Genomic DNA, 18173 nt, shown 5'->3' on the forward strand with positions numbered 1-18173 from the left:
GGGGGAGGGGCCAACGCCCAACACGGGTCCCGCTGCTCTGGTCCCCTCACCCCCTCACAAAACTCCAGTCGGGCCAGGCCTCCGGAACGGCACTGCCGCCCCGCACACTCACACGCAGGCACGCAGGGACACTCAGTTACCACAACGTTAAAATTAAGGGGTGGGAGAGAGGAGAGAGAGAAAAAAGACTTTTCCAGTGTTTGTTTGCTGCTGGGGACCCCAGGAGCACAGGTTGGGGCCTGTGCCCTAGGCTGGGGCCGTTTGGCATTGAAGGAGAGCAGCAGGGGGCTGGTGGCTACAGGGTGGGGACATCCACAGGTATTATGTACAAGGGGGGATGCCCCCGCTCAGCCCCCAATAGGGCTGGACTGGCTCATGGGGGTGGGGTGCATGTAAGGGAACCACCCCATTTGGAGTGTCCCCACCCGACCCTTTGCTGAGGGTGCCCTAGAGGGCAAGGGGCTGGGAGTGACGCCTTGTAGGCCCCGGCACACTAGAGGGGGAGGGGATGCTATGTACAGGGAGAGGTGCATGGAATGTAGGGGACAGAAGCTCCTGCCACCTCACCTCCCCATCCTTGGGGGCTTGAGGGGGACGGGCACCAGGGCACCTGGCTGCCAGGTGAGAGTGGCAGCACTAAGGGCACTTGTGCCAGCGGCTCTGTTGGGGTGGGGATTAGTGTCTGGAGTGGCCCACCTCCCATGGCCAGTGAGGTCCCAGGGTGCGGGTGAGGGTGCAGGGAGAGTGGTCACTGCTTCTTCTCTCGGGTGGTGATGGTGACCAGCTGCTTGGCAGCCTTGGCGATGTCGTAGGCGCACTGGATCACCTGCTGAGTCAGCAGCTGGAAGTCCACAGGGGCGCCGGGCTCCGGGGGCACCGTCTTCCGGCACTCGCTCTGCAGCCGGTAGGCGCTGGCGTTGAGCAGCCGCAGGGAGCTGCGCACTGGCTCCAGGGCTGGCCTCTGGAGGGAGGGCAGAGGGAGTCGGGCCTTGGATTTCAAACCACGAGCCATGATATGGCCCAGTGTGTCCATGGCTCCACTCAGGTAGTTGTCAGATCCTCTACACCTGCCCCGCCCTGAGGCCCTGCCCCACCTGAGGTGCCGCCCAGTCCTGCTCCCCTCTCTGGCCCCTGTACCTTTGGGAAGAGAGAGGCCATCTCAGTCACAGCCAAGTGGATCTTTTCTGAGCACGGCACAAAGCTATGGGGGGAGGGGAGGGTAAATTAGGAGGGCTCTCAGGGAAGGTTCCCAGGGACAGTGGAACACTGGTCCCTCTCTTACCCTCTGCAACACCCCAGAAGTCCATACGCGCCTCCGCCCACCTCCATACCTGTCATGCTTGAATTCCTGGGCAGCCCGCAGTAATTCCTGAATGTTCTTGGTGACCTGCTCCGTCTTCAGGATGACATCCTCTGTGCTGGGAAGCCCAGGGTCGAGGTCTCCATCCAGGCTTTCCAACTCCGGGTGGAAGTCCTCTTCCTTGCCCAGCTCTAGAAACCTCTTCCCTTCCAGGCTGGGGTTAGAGAGGAGAGAGGGAGGCATTCCAGCCGTGAGGCCGCTTGCCTACACCCTCACAGACGCTCAGGGGCCACTCACCCCCCCTTCCCCCGGGTGCCTCACCCCAGCAGCGGGTCCCCACTTTGCGTGTTCTCATAGTCACTGTCCGCTCCGCTACCATGGCGGGAAAGCTTGCTCTGGAGGGGTACAGGGAAGGGGTGGCAGGTAAGGTGCACGTTCACAGACCCCCCGCCCATCACCTCCCAAGCACACATCTCACTCAGCCCATCCCTCTGGCCCTGGGGATGCACATTACCGAGTGGCGGCTTCCTTCCTGGGAGCACGACAGCAGTGGGGAGGAGGGAGTGAAGGGCACAGCTGAGGCCGACACCCCCTTCCGGACCTGAAACCCAGGCAGGGCTGGAGTCAGTCTCCTCCTCCCCCCCACCCACCTTGCGGCTTCCCTGCAGTGAGGCTGGGACCATGTGTGTCTAGTCATCCCTGTGCCCAGCGTCCAGCATAGAGCCTGGCACCTGCTGGGGCTCACAACCTATTTATGGGAACGGACCCACCTCCCTCAGGCCCTGCTTACCCGGTAAAGGCCAGCAGGGACGTGCACTGAATAGATGGCGTCATCCTCCAGCTCCTGGGGGTGGCACAGTGGGCGTCATGGAGGGCCCTGCAGTGGTCCCAGCCCCGTCTCCACCCCCCACCCCGAGGCCCGTAGGCAGCTCACGGTGCTGTGGAAAGGCTGGAGCCGGGTGGTGAGTTCATCCCCAGGCGGGCCTCCAAAGGGCTTCAGGGCAGAGCCCGGTTCATACATGGAGAAGGCCTGGCGGTCTCTGCGGTGGGTGCTCCCGCCAGGCCCCATGGGCGCGTGCTCCGCTCGTTCGCTGGGGAGTGGGGCTGTGGGCACTGGCCCTGGCGGCTGCCGGATCTGCAAGTTCTCGGCCTGCAGCTTGTGGATCTGAGAGTGAGAGTGGTGTCAAGACACTCCGGATGGTCCAGGCAGCTCCACCACCTCCAGGAGGGGGTAACTCCTCCCCGCACTGGGGCCCTGGGAGGCCCCCATCCTCACCTCCCGCTGCAGCCTCCGGAGCTCATCACTCAAGCTGCTGTTGACTTTCATGAGCTGCTGCACCTTTGCCTCGGAGGCAGCCAGGGCCTTCTTGAGCTCCAGGTACTCCTGCAGCGTCACGGCCCCGTCCGACAGGTCTGAGGAGTCCATGCTCTGCAGAAGGAGATGTGAGCCGTCAGTCCCCTTGTCCCCGAGGCCCGAGCTACGAGAGGATGGAGCAGGGCCTTGGTGGAGGCGTGGGGAGGGGCAGCGCTCAGACCCGAGCACGGTTGTTCCGAGTGGCACCGGCGCTGCGCAGGGGCTCCTGGTCTGTGTCCTCATCCGAGGCCACGCTGTCGTAGTCGTGCTGGTCGTCCAGGTCACTCTGGCTCCGCACAGACAGCTCGAGGTTGTCTGAGGGCACAGGCCTGTCACTCAGGGCTCACACGGCCCATCTACCATGCCACCCCCAGAAGGGAGCCATGAGAGAGAATATCCTGGAACAGTGCCCACCACCGCGCCCCCATCCACGCCCTTCCCACCTGTGGGGCTGCTCAGGCTCTTGCCCTGCTGTCTCCGCTTGGCCTCACTGAGAATGTCGATGATCAAGGTGGCAAACTCTCGGGCATTAAAGCGGGCCAACTTCTGTCGCCCCTGAGAGGCAGAAAGGGCCAGGCCGGTGTGAGAAAGCCCTTAGGGCTGACACACAGAGATGGGGACAAAGCAGCCAGGCCGTCCGACAGTTGACTTAACCACAGTTAAAACGTGCCAGACCAGCTCGCCGGGCCAGGGCAGGGGGTGGGGAATGACACAGATTCGGGGTGCCTAGGGGAGCTCTCAGGAAGAGGCTGGAACACCTCCCCAGGGGGCTGCTCACCAAATGCTCCAAAGAACAGCCTCCTCCCCATCCCCAAATCCCAGAGCCAGCGGGGCCAGGGAGAGGCCGCAGCCAGGAGTGAGGAAGACTCGGCCCAGACAGCAGCCTGCCAGGAAGGGCAGGACCCATAGAGCTGGTGACCCCAGGAGGGGAGATCATCGCCCCAGCCCCCACCCCCCCCCGCCCCCGGTCCAGCCCACTCACCTGATTCCGCGTGGCTGAGTATTCAGGGTTAACGGGCAGGAAGGGTACGGCACTGCGCTCTGTCACCAGGGTGCTGTGGTTTTGGGTTGCCAGCCACACTGGGGGGGAGGGGCAGGGAGCGGATGGTCCGTGGTGGCCAGGCCCACGGGGTGGAGGTGGGAAAGCGAGGAGCACAGCCTTCCAAGCTCCTCCCCATGCCCACCGAGTGTTGGTGTTCAAGAAAGGGGTGGTCTCCGGACAGGGGAAGTAAGGCTGGGTCAGGGAGAGGCCGGTTGGGGACTGACAAACAGAACAAGGCGACTCCCTCCCGCCAGCCCCTGCCAACCGGGAGTTTGGGCTGGAATCTGGCTGTGGCCAGGAAGAAGGGATGTAGGGGGCGGAGTGGGACTGGGGAGAGAGCCAAAGTGGGAGGCAGCCAGAGCAGAGGAGCCCCAGTCCAGGGTGCTAGGGGGAGGAGCAGGCTGGCCGCGTCCAGCTCAGCATGCTCTGCCTGCTGGGCTGGGCTCACAGCTGGCCGGGGCTTACGTGCAGGCCTGCCGGGCAGACCAGCCCCCCGTACCTCTTCCTAGTCCCAGTAAAAGGACCCCAGAGCCACACCAGGTCCCAGCCCCTCCCCAGCAGGCAGGCGCGCTGTCCCCTCTGCCCAAGACTTCGATCCCCTCCCGGCTCACCAGCGTCATTTTCTCTTCGATCCACCTCGTCATACACGTCCATGGCAAGTTCCTCAAAAAGCCGGTTGCTGAGCTGGAGGCGGAGATGGGGACCCAGGCTTTGTCAGATCAACTGGCCCCCCAGTGCCAAGCAAGCCAGCTCACCAGGATCTTAGAAGATGTCGAAAACGATTTGTGTGTCCCTTGTGCCGCCCAGCCCTCCCCCCAGTCTCAGAACTGGCAACTGGGGTAGGGGTCTGCCTGCCAAGCTCCGAGGTGGGAGAGGCAGAGGGAGACCAAAGCAGACTGGTGAGTGCCCAGGTAGCTAGAGATGCGCCTCGTGCCCTGGGAGCCTTGGGAGGGCAGAGCCAGGGTCAAAGGCGAGGGGTGCGGAGGTGGAGGACAGGCGACTGAGGAGACTAGAGTGAGGGGCAGGTCCAAGACTTGGAAGAGGGCACCAGGTCAGAGAAAGGGGGAGCCGTCGCAGGGACAGCCGTCGCAGGGACGGGGGCGGGTCAGAGATGGAGGGCAGCTCCAAGCCTTAGGGGCCCGAGGAGACTCACCGCCTGCAGCTTCTTCTTGGCAGCTTTGGCCAACTCGGACAGGTCTAGGCTGTGGACGAAGGAGGGAGACGGGATGGGGAAGAGGGGAGGGGCCAGATGTGAGCGGTGGCCAGGCCCCTGCCAGTGACCTCCCAAACATGCAGGGATCCCAGGGAGACGACACCCCAGGTACTGCACACCAAACGCCTCCCTGCCCCACCAAACCTCCAGAGCCTGTCCCCGAGCAGGCACCATATACCTCTGAGACATGCACTTTTGCCGAGATCTAAGTCCAGAGGAAGGCAGCAGAGGGAAGAACAGGACAGAGGCAGCAATTACCCAGGAGCAGGGCAGCAAACGCCTTCCCACGTCAAGCTCAGACCCGTCGCCGTGCACACACCAGACCCAGAGTGTACCAAGCCCAACTCGCCTTCCCCCCAGCCCCTCCTCGGCCGGCTCGCTCTTCCTCTCAGTGACCCACCGCACCAGCGGCAGCTCCTGGGGGTCACCTGCAACCTCCCTCAGCCTCAAGCCCTAGCCAGGCTTTCCCCAGGTTCTGCCATTCCATCCTCCTGCCTGGTCTTTTGCAACATTTCTTCACCCATCTTCCCGCTTCCAGTCTTGCCCCTGCACCCCTTTATTCACCCAGAAGCCAAGGTATTTTTGACACATCTGGCTGCGCTACCCCTCGCCTTAAGAACTTTTCAATAGTAACAGGTTATGTATGGCACACTTCAACAAAAAGCTCACTTAAAAATATGCTAGGGAATTCCCTGGCGGTCCAGTGGTTAGGACTCGGTGCTTTCACTGCCGGGGGCCCAGGTTGGGGAACTAAGATCCCGCAAGCCACGCGGTGCGGCCAAAAAAATAAACGAAATAAAAACGCTAAATGCTTTGCAGGCACTATCTTATTTAACCCTCTCAGAAGCCCAGAAAGATAGGTACAGTCACGCTTATTCCAGGAGCAGTAACTAAGGCTCGGAGAGATTAAGGAGCCTGCCTGAAGCCACACAGCCAGTAAGCGGCAGAGCAGACTCCACACGACCGTGTTGGAACCTCTCTGCTCTTGGGGTGGTCTCAGCTCTTGTCGGGGCTCAGGACCGGCCACTCTCTTGCCCCGTCTCTCTTCCAGTCTTGCTCCTGGGATTCCCTGCCTCTCACATGCTTCAGCTACACAGTCTGCCTGTAGTTCCTGGCACAGCATTTCTGACGTCTATGCCTTTGCCTCTTTTGCTGCACTCCCCACAATGGACTACAACTGACTAGGGAGCCTCTCCTCTTGGCTGTGATTTCCTTAAGGGTAGGGATCACGCCTGAGTTACCTCTGGGTCCAGCGGCAAGAACAGCTGGCACTGGGAAGGTGGTCGGTTAACATTTCATTGAGAACACGTTTACAACACACACGCAAGCAGGCAGACACATCAGGCAAAATCAGACCAGAAAAGTAGCGGGGTGTCTTGGGGTCTCAGCAGAGAGAAGATCTGGGCGTTCAGGGATCCGAGGTGCCCAGGTCTGACCATCCCCATCCGGCCACACTGGCTTCTGGAGAGGGAGGGAGCCTCCTCTCCAGATCCAGGCCAGCAGGCACAGCTTGGCCATCGCGGGTAGCCACCAGGTGGCGCTAGCATCCATCTTGTGAGCTGGGTGAGCATCCCCCCCGCCCCACCCCCCACCCCCACCCCGAGCCTGAGCTCCTGGGGCCTCTTGGATAAGAGGCAGAAACACCTCTACTGGCCTTGGGCCCGCAGCCCCTGCCCAGTTTTGGCCTGGCAGAATCCCAAAGTTAGTCAAACTCCCGGGGCCCACCACCTTTTCACTGAAGAGCAAAAATTTGTCTAAAGATTTTACAGTTGGGGTCAGTGCCACTGGGAACAGAACTCAGTGATCCGCTGCTCCTGGGGGGCTGTTTCTGGTACTCAAACCCCATGTGCTTGACAGCCATGGGGGTTAGGCTGTGCTGGCCGTGTGCTGAGTCAACATCTCTTACCTGCCTTGGGGCCCAGCATTAGGGAGTGAGGACTGGACTGCGATATGCTTGTGCCTCCAGCCCCGAAGGGGAATGGGGGTGGGGGTCCCAGGCCCCTAAAGCTGAAGAGTTGGGGGGTGGGGGCGGCTCTGGGGGTCTGGCACCCACAGGGCATCCAGCCGCCTCTGGGAAGGGGTGTCAGGTGGGCACTCACCTGTCTGCCATCTGTGGGATGATGTAATGCCCATTCCTGTGATCTGAATAAAAATAAAAATGCCAAGTCACTGGTGCTGGGTGGCCTTAGCAGCTGGGAGCCCACCTCACTGCCACGAGCAGGGCTTGGCACCCAGAAGTGACAGGGGAAGGGAGGAGGGCAGGCCACCCCCAAGAGCCCTGGGAACTGGCTGGAAGTTATGCCCACCCCCACTCCCTACCCCAACACGCTGCAGCCCAGAGCCTGCAGCAATTTCACAGGAGCCAGTTGCCTAGCAACGTTGTTCCCCAGCCGGCTTTGTCACCATGGCACCTGCTGCTGGGGTGTGTCTGGGTCCCACCTGCCTGGCCCAGCCAAGCCTGCCCCACACACTGCTCACCCGGCTTGCGTCCACAGAGGTAGAAGGCCAACCGGTCAGTGAGCTCATACTGGCACTCGACTAGCCTTTCCGCCAGCTCATGGTGCCCCGCCTGCCTGTGGGGAGGGGGCATGGCTCAGCCCTACAGCCGCAGCCCACTCCCCACACCCACCTGAGCCTCACCCTTCAGCGGACCCTCACCTGGCATAGTCAATGGGTGTGCGGCCGTTAACATCAGGGGAGCCAGGGTCAGCCCCGTACACTACGAGAAGCTCGGCCTGCAGCGTCTGCCCTGCCTTGGCAGCCACATGCAGCGGTGTGGTGCCCTTCTCTGGGTGGAAGAAGTTGGCCTGGGCACCCAGGGACAGCAGGCGCAGACACGTCTCCAGGTTTCCCGTCCGCACGCTCGAGTGGAGTTGCTGTGAGGAGCAGAGTGTGCCACAAACGGGTGTGGGGGGGCCCCTCCCACCTCCAGCGGCCCCTGGTCCAGGCCCGCCTGGGACTCCTACCAGCTCCAAGGGGCCCAGCTGAAGTTAGGTTGTCGAGGAAACAGAGGGCTTCCCACTAGGAGTTCATGCCAATTAATCACAGCTGCAGTCAGTCACCACCTACCACAGCTGTTAACTCTGTGGTAGATGCTATTTCTTTCCCATTTTACAGATAAGGAAACCGAGGCTCTGGGAGGCTCAGAAACTGCCCAGAGTTTTCTGCCTTTCGGGCGGCAGCTGAAGAATTTTAGCCTCGTGTGTCCACTTGGGAGCGGAGGGGCCTTATTCACACGCGGCCTGACCACGCAATCTCGTCCCTCCACCGTGCCCACCATGCTTGCCTGACCTGGCTGCCTTGGGGGCCTAGGGCTCAGTGGTGATGGCACTGTGGGTGAGGAGAGGAGAGGCCCAGCCCTCCGCTGTGGGGCCCCGCAAACCTTGCTGAGGTCCTTGGCGGTGACTCCGTCGTCGTCCCGGCAGGGCAGCTTGTGCACAAAAGCCAGCATCTGGTACTTGGCTCTGATGAACTCTGACTTGATGGGGCTGCATGGAGCACGCAGGAGGAAATGGGGAGCAGAGCGGGAGAGGCCAGTTGCCCAGCGACCTCCCAGGCTCCTGCCCCTGAGCGCACAACCTCAGCCACCACCCCTCGAGCCCGACTCACTGGACTTTGTCTTGGGGGTTGGCTTTGCGCCGGCCGCTCTGCACCTGCGCGGGGTCCAGCAGGGAATGCTCCCAGATGGAGTTGGCCCCGTTGCTGGCGAGTGTGTGCACCATCTGCAGGGAAGAGGTGCCAGAGTGAGAATGCCCACTGCGCGCTGGGGAACACCTCCGAGCACCAGGCTGGACACAGTACTAAAAGGCCTACTGTGTGCCTGGCACCGCTGCACCCCTACCCAGTCAGGCCATCCCAGCCAAGGATGCGGGTCCTGCTTAGCACTTCGGGTGACATGGTGGGCACACCAAGGCTCTGAGACGTTAAACTCAACACCACATGGCCGAGCTACTAGGTGGCAGAGCTGGGGTGAGAGCCCAGGTCTGTGTGACTCCGGTCCTGGAAGCCTCCTCTCCGCGTGGGCCGGTGCCCGGGTGGAGAGGGTCAGGATTGGGTTCTGCCCTGGGTGGGTGCTGCCCCCGGAAGCTGCGGGATCCAGACAGCTGTGTATGTGGGTGCGGGGGGGAAACGTGCCAGCGCTCAGCACACGCTACGGGGAAGGAAGCACGACCCAGCACAGCCCGTACCTGCAGCAGAGTGGGGGGCCAGGCGCTGTGGCGAAGGTGCTTGACGATGGAGATGTGGCGTCCCAGGCTCCGGTGCACACTGCAGCACTCGTCACACACCAGCACACCCCTGCTGATGGAGGCCCAGCCGGGGTCTGCCGGGGTGGGGGGAAGGGTCAGCCACAGCCAGACACGGGCGAGGCCTCCTGAACACCGCCCTGGGCCCGCACTACGCTTAGAACTCCACGCACATTTGCTCACTCAGTCCCCCACGGCTCTGGGAGCTGGACCAGCGATGAGGACGCTGAGCTCTGGAGGTGGGAGGGACTCCCATCAGAGCCAAGCCCTTTCCTACAGGTCTTTGCCCCTCTGGGGAGGTGTGGTCCCCAGGGCCTACTCAGCGGGCAAAGCTTCCTGTCCTGCAGCCACTGCGACCAGTTCCACAGCCTTTCCCCAGGGAACAAGGCTGCCACCCTAGCCCTGCCCCAGGGAGGCAGAAGTCCCCAAGGACTGCACGCCACACATCTCTAGGCACTCCTGTGTCCGGATCAGTGCCACATTTCTCCTACACTCAGGCTTCTTTTAGAACCACTAGCTCACCTGCCTGACCCATCACACCCCTCTGAGGGCTCCCGCCTCTGTCCTCATCCTGGCAGGTAAGAGCCCCTTTCATGACCGAGTCTCCTGACACCACCAGTGATGGGGTGAGCTGGAGCCCCTCTTAAGGGGGATGGAGAGAGCAAAGGAACTAACACTGACTGAGTACCCACTGTGTACCAGTTGGGTGCCGTAAGTACGGTACCTCTAATGACTGTCAGGCAAGGTGGGAAATGCTACCCCTGCTTTACCAATGAGGAAGCAGTGTCTCAGAGAGGTTAGGGTGCTTATTCAAAGCCACACAGCTAATGAGTGGGATTGCTGGGATGTGAACCCAGGCATTTAGACGCTGGAGACCATGCCATGTCCACACCAGCTGCTGCTGCAGCCCCAAGTGGGCGAGGGCCATGGGAGCCACTCTCCACTCCTTGGGGAAAAGTGAACTTTAGAAGCAAGAAGGGGGACCAGAGCAGGATGGGAACTCCTGGGGTCCTTCTCCAGGGCAGGGGAGATGCCACCCATCCCAGGCCCCTTGGGAGAGGGGGAGGAGACAGCTGCATACAGCTCAGGCTGCAGAAAGGTCACGGGGGAGAAAGCAGCCATTGTGTGCCACTGGAGAGTGGGGGCAGGGAGCCTCTCTCGCAGGACACTGTGCTCTGCCCGGGCCCCCGGCCTGTCTCACGAAGCCCCGTCCTGGCGGGGGGTGAGGGGGTGGGGACTGGCTCTCTGCCTCGCCCCTAGTGCTCATGTTGTCCAGAGCGGCCCCCACCAGGGGAGGGGACAGGCTTGGGGTAATGAGAGCCTCTCCAACCAGAAGGCAATTCTCATACCCTTCCCTGCAAGGACTTCTACCAGTGTTCGCCAGAGAACTGTGAGGAAACTGAGTCAGGATACAGCCTGAGCTCTGCCGTGGTGAGTGTCCCCTCCATGGCATGGAAACAGGACGTGAAAAGAGGAGGGCTCAGTTCTTTGGGTCTGGACTTCTTTAGGGATCCCCCCAAAACAGGGCAGAGGGATGCAGGAGGTACCGGCCATACACCTTCCTCGGAGGCTGAGGGGCCCACGAGGAAAGGACCCGCCATCTGTGCCAAGAGGGGGAGCCCTAGAGCAAACTTTAGTGTTGGCTTAACCCAAACGGTGAGGGCCCCCAGGCATGTAAAGCTCCCTTCCCCTCCACCCCCAAACACCACTGGGTCAGGGGTCTGCCTGCCAGCCCCCTCCGCCAGCCCAGGCAGGAAGCTGGAAATGACGCAGCCTGAATTCCTCTTGTTGAAATGGTGGGGTTTCCTGTCAGGAGGGAGCCGCCCAGGCCAGGATCATAAATGGGCAGCTCTAAGGGCTCCACCCCAAGCCCGTGGCCCTACCGGAGAAGCCAGACCTGGGAAGGCTGGCCAGATATCCAGGGCCAGACCAGACATGGTGAGCCCCTGAATGAGGCAGTGACCAGGATCTGGGGAAAGGGGTCCAAGGCTCTGCTCGGCACTCCCCCAGCCTGGGGGAGGGGTTCTCCCTCTCTTCCACGGTGACCTGAAATAGGAAGGGTGGGCAGGGGACACTGTCCTGGTCTGGGGCACACTGGTGCCAGCTCAGCTCTGATGACACAGATGGGTCACCTTACTACCTACTCCCGATGTCCAAGGGGCCTGGGCCTACCCAAGCAGGAGCCCCCAAGGCCCACCTAGGCCAGTTCCTAAGCCAAAGGGCCAGGAAGGGTTTCTGAGAGTCAAATGGCTATTGTAATTTAAGGTTAAGGGACCCTTGCCCCCAGATAGGCTTCCAGGACCAAACTCAGGGCAGAAGGGTAGGGGGCAGAAGGGTTAGGGGATGTGGTCTCCTCCTCTGTACCCTGCCAACCTTCCCCCTGGGCTTCTGCCTCAGTCGTGGGGTGGGGCGGCGTCTGGTACATGTGAGCAAGTGGCAGGAGGGGTCCTGGGATAATGTTCACCAGCACCAACCCCATGGAGGCCTCTATTAAGGTGAATACATGTCACCACCCAAAGCCACTGGTGACCTCCAGGGCCCGGAGCCAGCCTCTTCTTATCTAGGGACCAGATCCTCACTAGACAAGAGGGAGAAGCCCACCATCTTGAAAGCTGGCAAGAGTAATCCAGGGGGATAGAGGTCAGAATGGCGGTTGCCTCTGGGGGGCGTTGACACAAGAAAGCCCTATAAGGTGATAGGAATGCTCTACCTCTTGATCGGAGTTGTGGTTACACAAGTATATACACAGGTAAAAACTTATCAGGCTAAACAGTAAGATAAAGGCACTTTGCTGTACATAAGTTATACCTCAGTAAAAGAGGAAGCCCATCACTCACCCCACCCCATAATCTACATTATGAAGACAAATGAGCCTGCAGGTTCCCAAATGTCCCTAGCTGGTGGCCAGCCTTGCTCACTCAAGGTGCCTGCAGGATGGGCATCTTGAGGTCTTCACGCCTGTGCCTGGGGCTGCCAAAGTGGGAAGGCTGCCTGAAGGCCTGTGGTGTGAGGCACAGGCCCGTGACAGAGAAGCCAGGACTGTGCGGCAGGGTGAGTGGAGGGGCAGGAAACATTCTCCAGGGTTCCCCGACCCCTGGCCCTCTCCTGGATTCCCAAGGCAGGCAGGGACACAGACGGTGCCTAACGAGGTGGCACCAGCCGCCAGAGCAGCCATGCTATGCCCAGCCGTCTCACAGCATACTCACACTTGTCCCGTGTGCCCAGGTCTGTGAGCAGAGGGAGGACAGGGCCCTTTTGGGTCAGGCTGCATCTTACCTTTCACCTCCATGACCCTGCAAATCAACCAACCACACAAAGGCCACGACCCCATTCCTAGGGCTGGGACTGCAGGGCTCCTATCACAATGAGAAGCCTACGACTTTGGGTAGGAAGCATACACCAAGGAGGTGGCTCTGGACCTGGGCTCCAAACTGCTGGTTTCCCTCAAGCCTCTTACCTGGGCTGCTACAGGTCCCAAACTGAAAATGCCACGCCATGCATCATAGGGTCGGGGTGTGGGGTAGCCCCAAAGAGTCAGCTGGGGTCCTGAGAAGCATCCAGACACTTGAAGAATGCCTGCGATGTGCCAGACACCATGCTAGGTGCTGGGGTGGGGGGATGAGCAAGACTTCATCAGCACCCTGCACGCCCCACCATCCTGACCTCACCACCTGCCTCTTCCTGATCTGTATTCTGGATCAGGGGAAAAGCAGACTCCAGGGGGGCACAAATGGCTCTGTGGGATGAGGACTGGGGGTGGGAGCTGGGCACCCCAACACAACAGATACACACCACTCCTGCCCATGCCCACTGGACATCCAGAGGCTTCCAGCCAAACAGTCAAATGCAGCAGAGAAAGGACAACTGCCTTGCTAATGCTGCCCAGTGTCCCCCTGGCCCAGAATCAGGACCACAGACTTGGAGGTGGAACAGTCCTCAAAAACCATTTCTACTCCAACTTCTTTGCCTCAGAGTTGAGGAAACTGAGACCCAGAGTGAGGAAAGTCTTGCCATGAGTCACAGAGTAAGCTGGAAACAAAGACAACACCAAAATCCAGGCTTCCCTGATAAAGTGTTTACTAAGCAACCCCCTCCCAGTCCTACCTGCCCTCCCCCACTGCTACGTCTGCCCAGCAGAGGTGCAGAACAGCCTCGGACAGACAGACAGAAGGCAAGCTCTCCTCCCAGCCCTTCCATCCCCAGACCTGCCTGCAGCTGGGGTAAGGAGAGAGTTTCTAACTAATCAGGGGTAGGGACACCCCTTCTCTCCTCCCCTCGCCTCCCCTCCTCAGATAGTTTCTTCAAGGCCCTCTAGACCATGACATGCCCTGAGAGGAGGCCTCAGGGTCAAAACCACCCAGATCACCGTGCCTCTGCCAGGCACCCACAGTTCCCTGTTGGGGTCCTGGTCCTGTCCAAAGGGTGGCTGCAAGTTACGGGCCCACAAAACAGCACCCCACACTCTCACACTTATTTTGTGCCCAGAGGTTCACAGACAACCCCACCCTCCCCCGAGCCTGCCCAGAGGTCTCCCAGGGAGATGGCGCCTTTTCTAAAAAGAAGCCGGTCAAGGGCCAGGTCTTTCCTTTCCCCAGGCCAGCTGCTGAGCCCCATCACTGGCAGTGTCCTCCCACATCAGAATGGAGCAGCCTCTCTGGGTCACTGATCCTCACTTCCTCAGTAGGTCGGGGGTGGGGGTGGGGGTTACATCAGCCTAGACCTGACTCTGCTGGGAAGGAGAAGGGAAACACCACGGTAAATATAGCCAAGAGGCAGGCCAGGAAGCCAGGTGGATCCCAGGAATCTAGGCACCCCTCGGCACTGCTCCCTACCCATTTCTGGCCAGACTGGGCTAAGGGATGGGGAGGGGTCTGTGCCCAGACTGGGGTAACGCCAAGCCCACCTTCCAAGTAGGCCTTACTGGAACCCAGTAAAAGCTGTCTCGTTGCTCCCAGTCACCAGGCCTGGGGACGCCTCGGGGGAAGATGCCCAGGCTCGTGCTGGCCCTTAACACCAGGCCCTGCGAGGAGCCTTGGGAACCCGGGGCAGGGAGTCCTAGGAGTAGCCACCCCGTCATCTGCTCCCGAGGAAACAGTACCCAGGCCCCCCTGGCCCATCTGCCCAGCTCTCTGCCCCTTGCCCTCCGCCACCCCAGCGGGCGCGCAGACCATGCGAGCAGCAGGTGCAAGACGCGGGGGTGGCACCGAGATGACACAAAACCACACTCGCCCCCACCTCCTAAACCCGGCCGGCCTCTGCCACAGCCCTCCTGCCACCCCAGGCTGGCGCTTCCGTTTGGATACTGAGATGGAAGGGGGGGCAGCCAGCTGCCCTCCTCCCTCATACTGAGGGGTGGGAGGCGGCGCCGGTAATGTCCTTCCTCGCCGGTCCACGGACGCGAGGAAACAGCGGCCCCCCAGGCCTCCCTCCCGCCAAGGACGCGGCTCCGCAGTGGCCCGGGCGGGGGCCGAGACCGGAGGCCGGAGGCCGCAGCCCCCGGCCCGGCCCCGCCCCGCCCTCCGGCCCCGCAAAGCGCTCCCGCCAGGCCCCGGCGCCCGCCCGGCGGTGCCTCGGTGAGCGGTCCCGCCCCCGGCCCGGCCCCGCTTACCCGGGGCGCTGCAGTCCGCACACACCTCCGCTCGCGGCCCCTTCCGGGACATCCTCAGCGGCGACGCGGCCGCAGCCCTCTGGGCCAGCGTGGGGGGCGCGGGCGGCGGGCCCGGGCGGAGACGGCCCCTGCAGCCCGGCCCAGCTCCGGCAAGGCCTCGGCTAGGCTCCGCGAGCCCGGCCAACCGTCCGCCCCCGAGGCTGGCCCGGAACCCGCCGTGCCCGCCCGCCCGCTCGCCCTCGGGCGCCCTCCGCCCCGCACCGCCCCGCGCCGCCCCGCGCAGCCCCTCCGCCGCTCGCCGCTCTCTCTCTCCGCCCCCTGCGCGGCTCCCGGCCGCTCCTGCAGGAAGCGGCGCAGGCCCGTCCCACCGGGGGAGGGGCAGACTGCACACCCGCCCCGCCGCCAGGCCCTGCCTGCCGCGCCTCCAGGAGAAAGGAAGCCGAGAGCGCGGGCGGGAGGGGGCGGGGGCGCTTAAAGGGGCCACGGCCGCCGCAAGGCCAGAGCCGGCAGTGCCTCCTACGGCCCAGGCCTCGGCTCCGGCGCACCCCTGTCCCCAGACGGTGTGAGTTTGCCTCACAGCCCCATCCCTTCATTTCCGGGGACAGTGACCCCTGGGGATCAGAGAAGAGAGTAAGGAGCTGGAGGCCCGGGCTCCCCTTCCTCATCAAGGGGCTGTGGTTCAGGGTACCCGCTGTGGTTCAGGGTACCTGTCTCTGTTTGGGGTGAGTTGTGCATCCTGGTCCCCCATGAGTCCGCCTGTGTGTCCAGGTGTATGTGTGGTCACACTCTTGCTGACTACGCACACCGCCAGCAATATGGACGCCCAGGTGCCAGAGGTCATGCAGTGTATCCCCTGCCACCAGGCTAGAAAGACATTTATCCCTCCTCCATGCTTTCATCCAGAGAGGAAAGAATCTGGGCAATTTTTTTTGAAGACCTCCTGAGGAGTGACCACTGTGCCTGTGTGCTGTAATATCCACTTCGCATCGGTCTTGTATATATCAACGGTGTTTCTGAGCCACCAGGGGTGTGTGTGTCCAGGGCGTGTGCATATAACATACAGGGACCTTTTTTGTGGTGGCCTTTCTTCCTGGACTTCACACTGAGACTCATTGGAGGTGGGCGGGAGTGGACAGGGAGAGAAGGCGCAGGCCGCACGTGGGTGCACCCCTGGACTGAGCATGCTCCCCCATACACGTGTGCCCCACGTGCACCCAACCCCCATCCCTGCAGCAGCAAAAGGCCAGAGCTCTGTGAGGAGAGGGCAGGGGTGCCCAGGCCCAGGCCCAAGGGCCAGGTCAGTGGTGACACGATTAAGGGACGGTTCCCCAGATTAGGGGAGGGCTCCCCATCGGCATGTAGTCCTGCTGTGTAACAAGGGAGCAGGAGGGGAGTCCTTGGGCAGGGGTGCAGGAGTTGGTTGATTTTATCCCAGCGGTGCCAGAGCAGCAGTGACTTGTGGGTGGCAGGCTGCTTCCCTGGGGGAGACAAGTAATGTTCATGAGTCACACCACCCGAAATATATGCAAAGCTGCCTCCATCGCCTTTCGCTGCAGCCCAGATTGACAAGTTTGTTTGAGATTGCGATCCACGAGGTATATTTATAATCGCACCTTAGAAAAAAATCTTCTTGCAGGCACCCCCTCCCCCCATAGCCAGCAGCTCCTCTGGCAGGGTTTCTGCGAGCTAAGATACCTCGCGGGGGGGGGGGGGGGGCGGGGGAGGGAGAACACCACCTGCCGCCCTGTGCTGCACTCCACCGAGGAGTCTGTCCATGGGCTTGGTGGCCCCATCCGTGGCGATGGGAGGAGCGGCCTGTCCGCTCTTCCTGGGCGCACAGCCCACGAGCTGTGGCCGCCCGTTCACCCCCGATCGACCCCCAGCTATGGAATTTCATTTATTAGAAGTCGAGGCGGCTGCTGGCAACCCCATTGCTTGGCTGTCTTTGTTTCTCTGCTGTGTGGGCGCGTCTCGAGCACGTGGCAGCTGGAGCGCGCAGGCCGGAGGAAAAGCGACCTGAGTTTAGAGTCCAGGGCCGCTTGGCAAAAAGAGAAACTCCGGCTGCCCAGAGGATAGCACCCCCACCCCCCGCGCCTGCCCAATCCAGGCTGAGCTCCCCGCCTCCTTAAGCCCCAAGCCTTTTCAGGGGAGGAAGGATAAGTCACCCCGTTCCCCCCACCCCGCTAGCCCCATCTCCTGGTTGGCCCTGGGACTACCTGGGAGTGGCCGAAGCAGGGCTCCACTCTCCAAACTTTGTTCCCGAAGCCCCCAGCCCCGCCACAGACGAGCTTCTGGGTCTGGGGCTAGGGATAAAAGGGTTTCAGAATTTCCCTTTGGAGACTTTGCCACCTCAGGAAGCAGGACAGTTAAAGAGAGATCACAAAAAGACTCTAAAAACAATTTAATGAGGAAATGTACAGGCATTCTCCCGGCCACTCCTAGCCGTCCCTTCTCCGCTCCAGCCTCCTCCCCAACTCTGGCAGCAGCCACGACACTCTGCTGACCCCTCGTGGTGGAGGTGGGCAGCGGTCTCCGGCTGCGGGAGACGCCAGCTGGCTCCTCCCAGCCTGGAGAAAGGGGCGAGGCTGTCCACTCCTCCCTCATCCTTTCCCGCCGGGGCCTGGCACTGCAGGGTGTGGAGGAAGAAGGACCGAAGACCACACAAAGAAACCTGAGAGAGGCTCGGAGAGTTTGCAAACTTTTGCTAGCACCTCTCACAAAAATGCTTCCTGGATTGTTCTAAGTAGGGCTGGTATGGAATCCCTTATTCCTGTCTTGTTATAAGGTGGGCTCAAGAAGGCTCTGTGCCTGGTCCCGCCACCTGTCCCAGTCCGCCTGGTTGGGGGAGGGATGCGCCATTTCCAGGGCAGTCACTATCCTTAGCTCACCCGAGGAGGTAGTATTTAGTGTCACATTTTAGAGGTGAGTGGTCCGAGAAACCAGGAAATTTAAGCAATCTGCTTAAGGTCAGGCAGATAGTAAGGAGGAATTCAAACTCAGGTTCTCTCAGACACCCCAATCCCTATCCACTCCAGGTCCTACCAGCCCTTGCAATAGGCTGTCCCAGAGGGCAATTCCATTTTTATCACGGCATCTGCAGGCACCCTTCTGGAAAGACTTCTCTGCCCTGGGGTTATTCAGGAAGGAGTTAGTCTCTGGAATCAGTCACTTCCTCTCCAGAGGGGACCACATGGGGTGGAGGTGGGGAGCTGCCACCTGCTGCTGTCTCTGCCCAGCCCCACTCTGGTCCTTGCAGAGGACAGAGTATGGGGGGAGGGGTCTGTTCTCCCAGCCTTAATAGACATTCTCTTTCTAACGTCAAATGTGGAAGATGGAGTTGAATTTTGAAAGAAGGCAGGGAAGACTCCTACGCAATATTTCAGGTGCCAGATTCCTGGTTGCTCCAGTGACC

At 61.3% G+C, this 18173-nt stretch overlaps 1 protein-coding gene across 1 annotated transcript; it reads right to left on the minus strand.

Annotated features, from left to right (window-relative positions):
- Window positions 1-479: 479 nt before the first annotated feature.
- Window positions 480-14813, minus strand: GIT1 (GIT ArfGAP 1; the record flags this gene model as incomplete). Its single annotated transcript, XM_082860365.1, has 20 exons — window positions 480-961; window positions 1138-1201; window positions 1332-1514; window positions 1622-1695; window positions 1815-1901; window positions 2091-2144; window positions 2235-2465; window positions 2577-2729; window positions 2836-2969; window positions 3098-3209; window positions 3637-3734; window positions 4308-4380; window positions 4850-4898; window positions 7009-7051; window positions 7388-7482; window positions 7568-7785; window positions 8292-8397; window positions 8519-8631; window positions 9097-9230; window positions 14762-14813. 20 exons carry the CDS (start codon window positions 14811-14813, stop codon window positions 749-751), a joined length of 2286 nt encoding a protein of 761 aa, XP_082716491.1. The 3' UTR covers window positions 480-748.
- Window positions 14814-18173: the final 3360 nt, after the last annotated feature.

The sequence above is a fragment of the Leucopleurus acutus genome (genome assembly GCF_964270905.1).
Source record: "Leucopleurus acutus genome assembly, chromosome: 19".
Classification (NCBI taxonomy): Eukaryota; Metazoa; Chordata; class Mammalia; order Artiodactyla; family Delphinidae; genus Leucopleurus; species Leucopleurus acutus.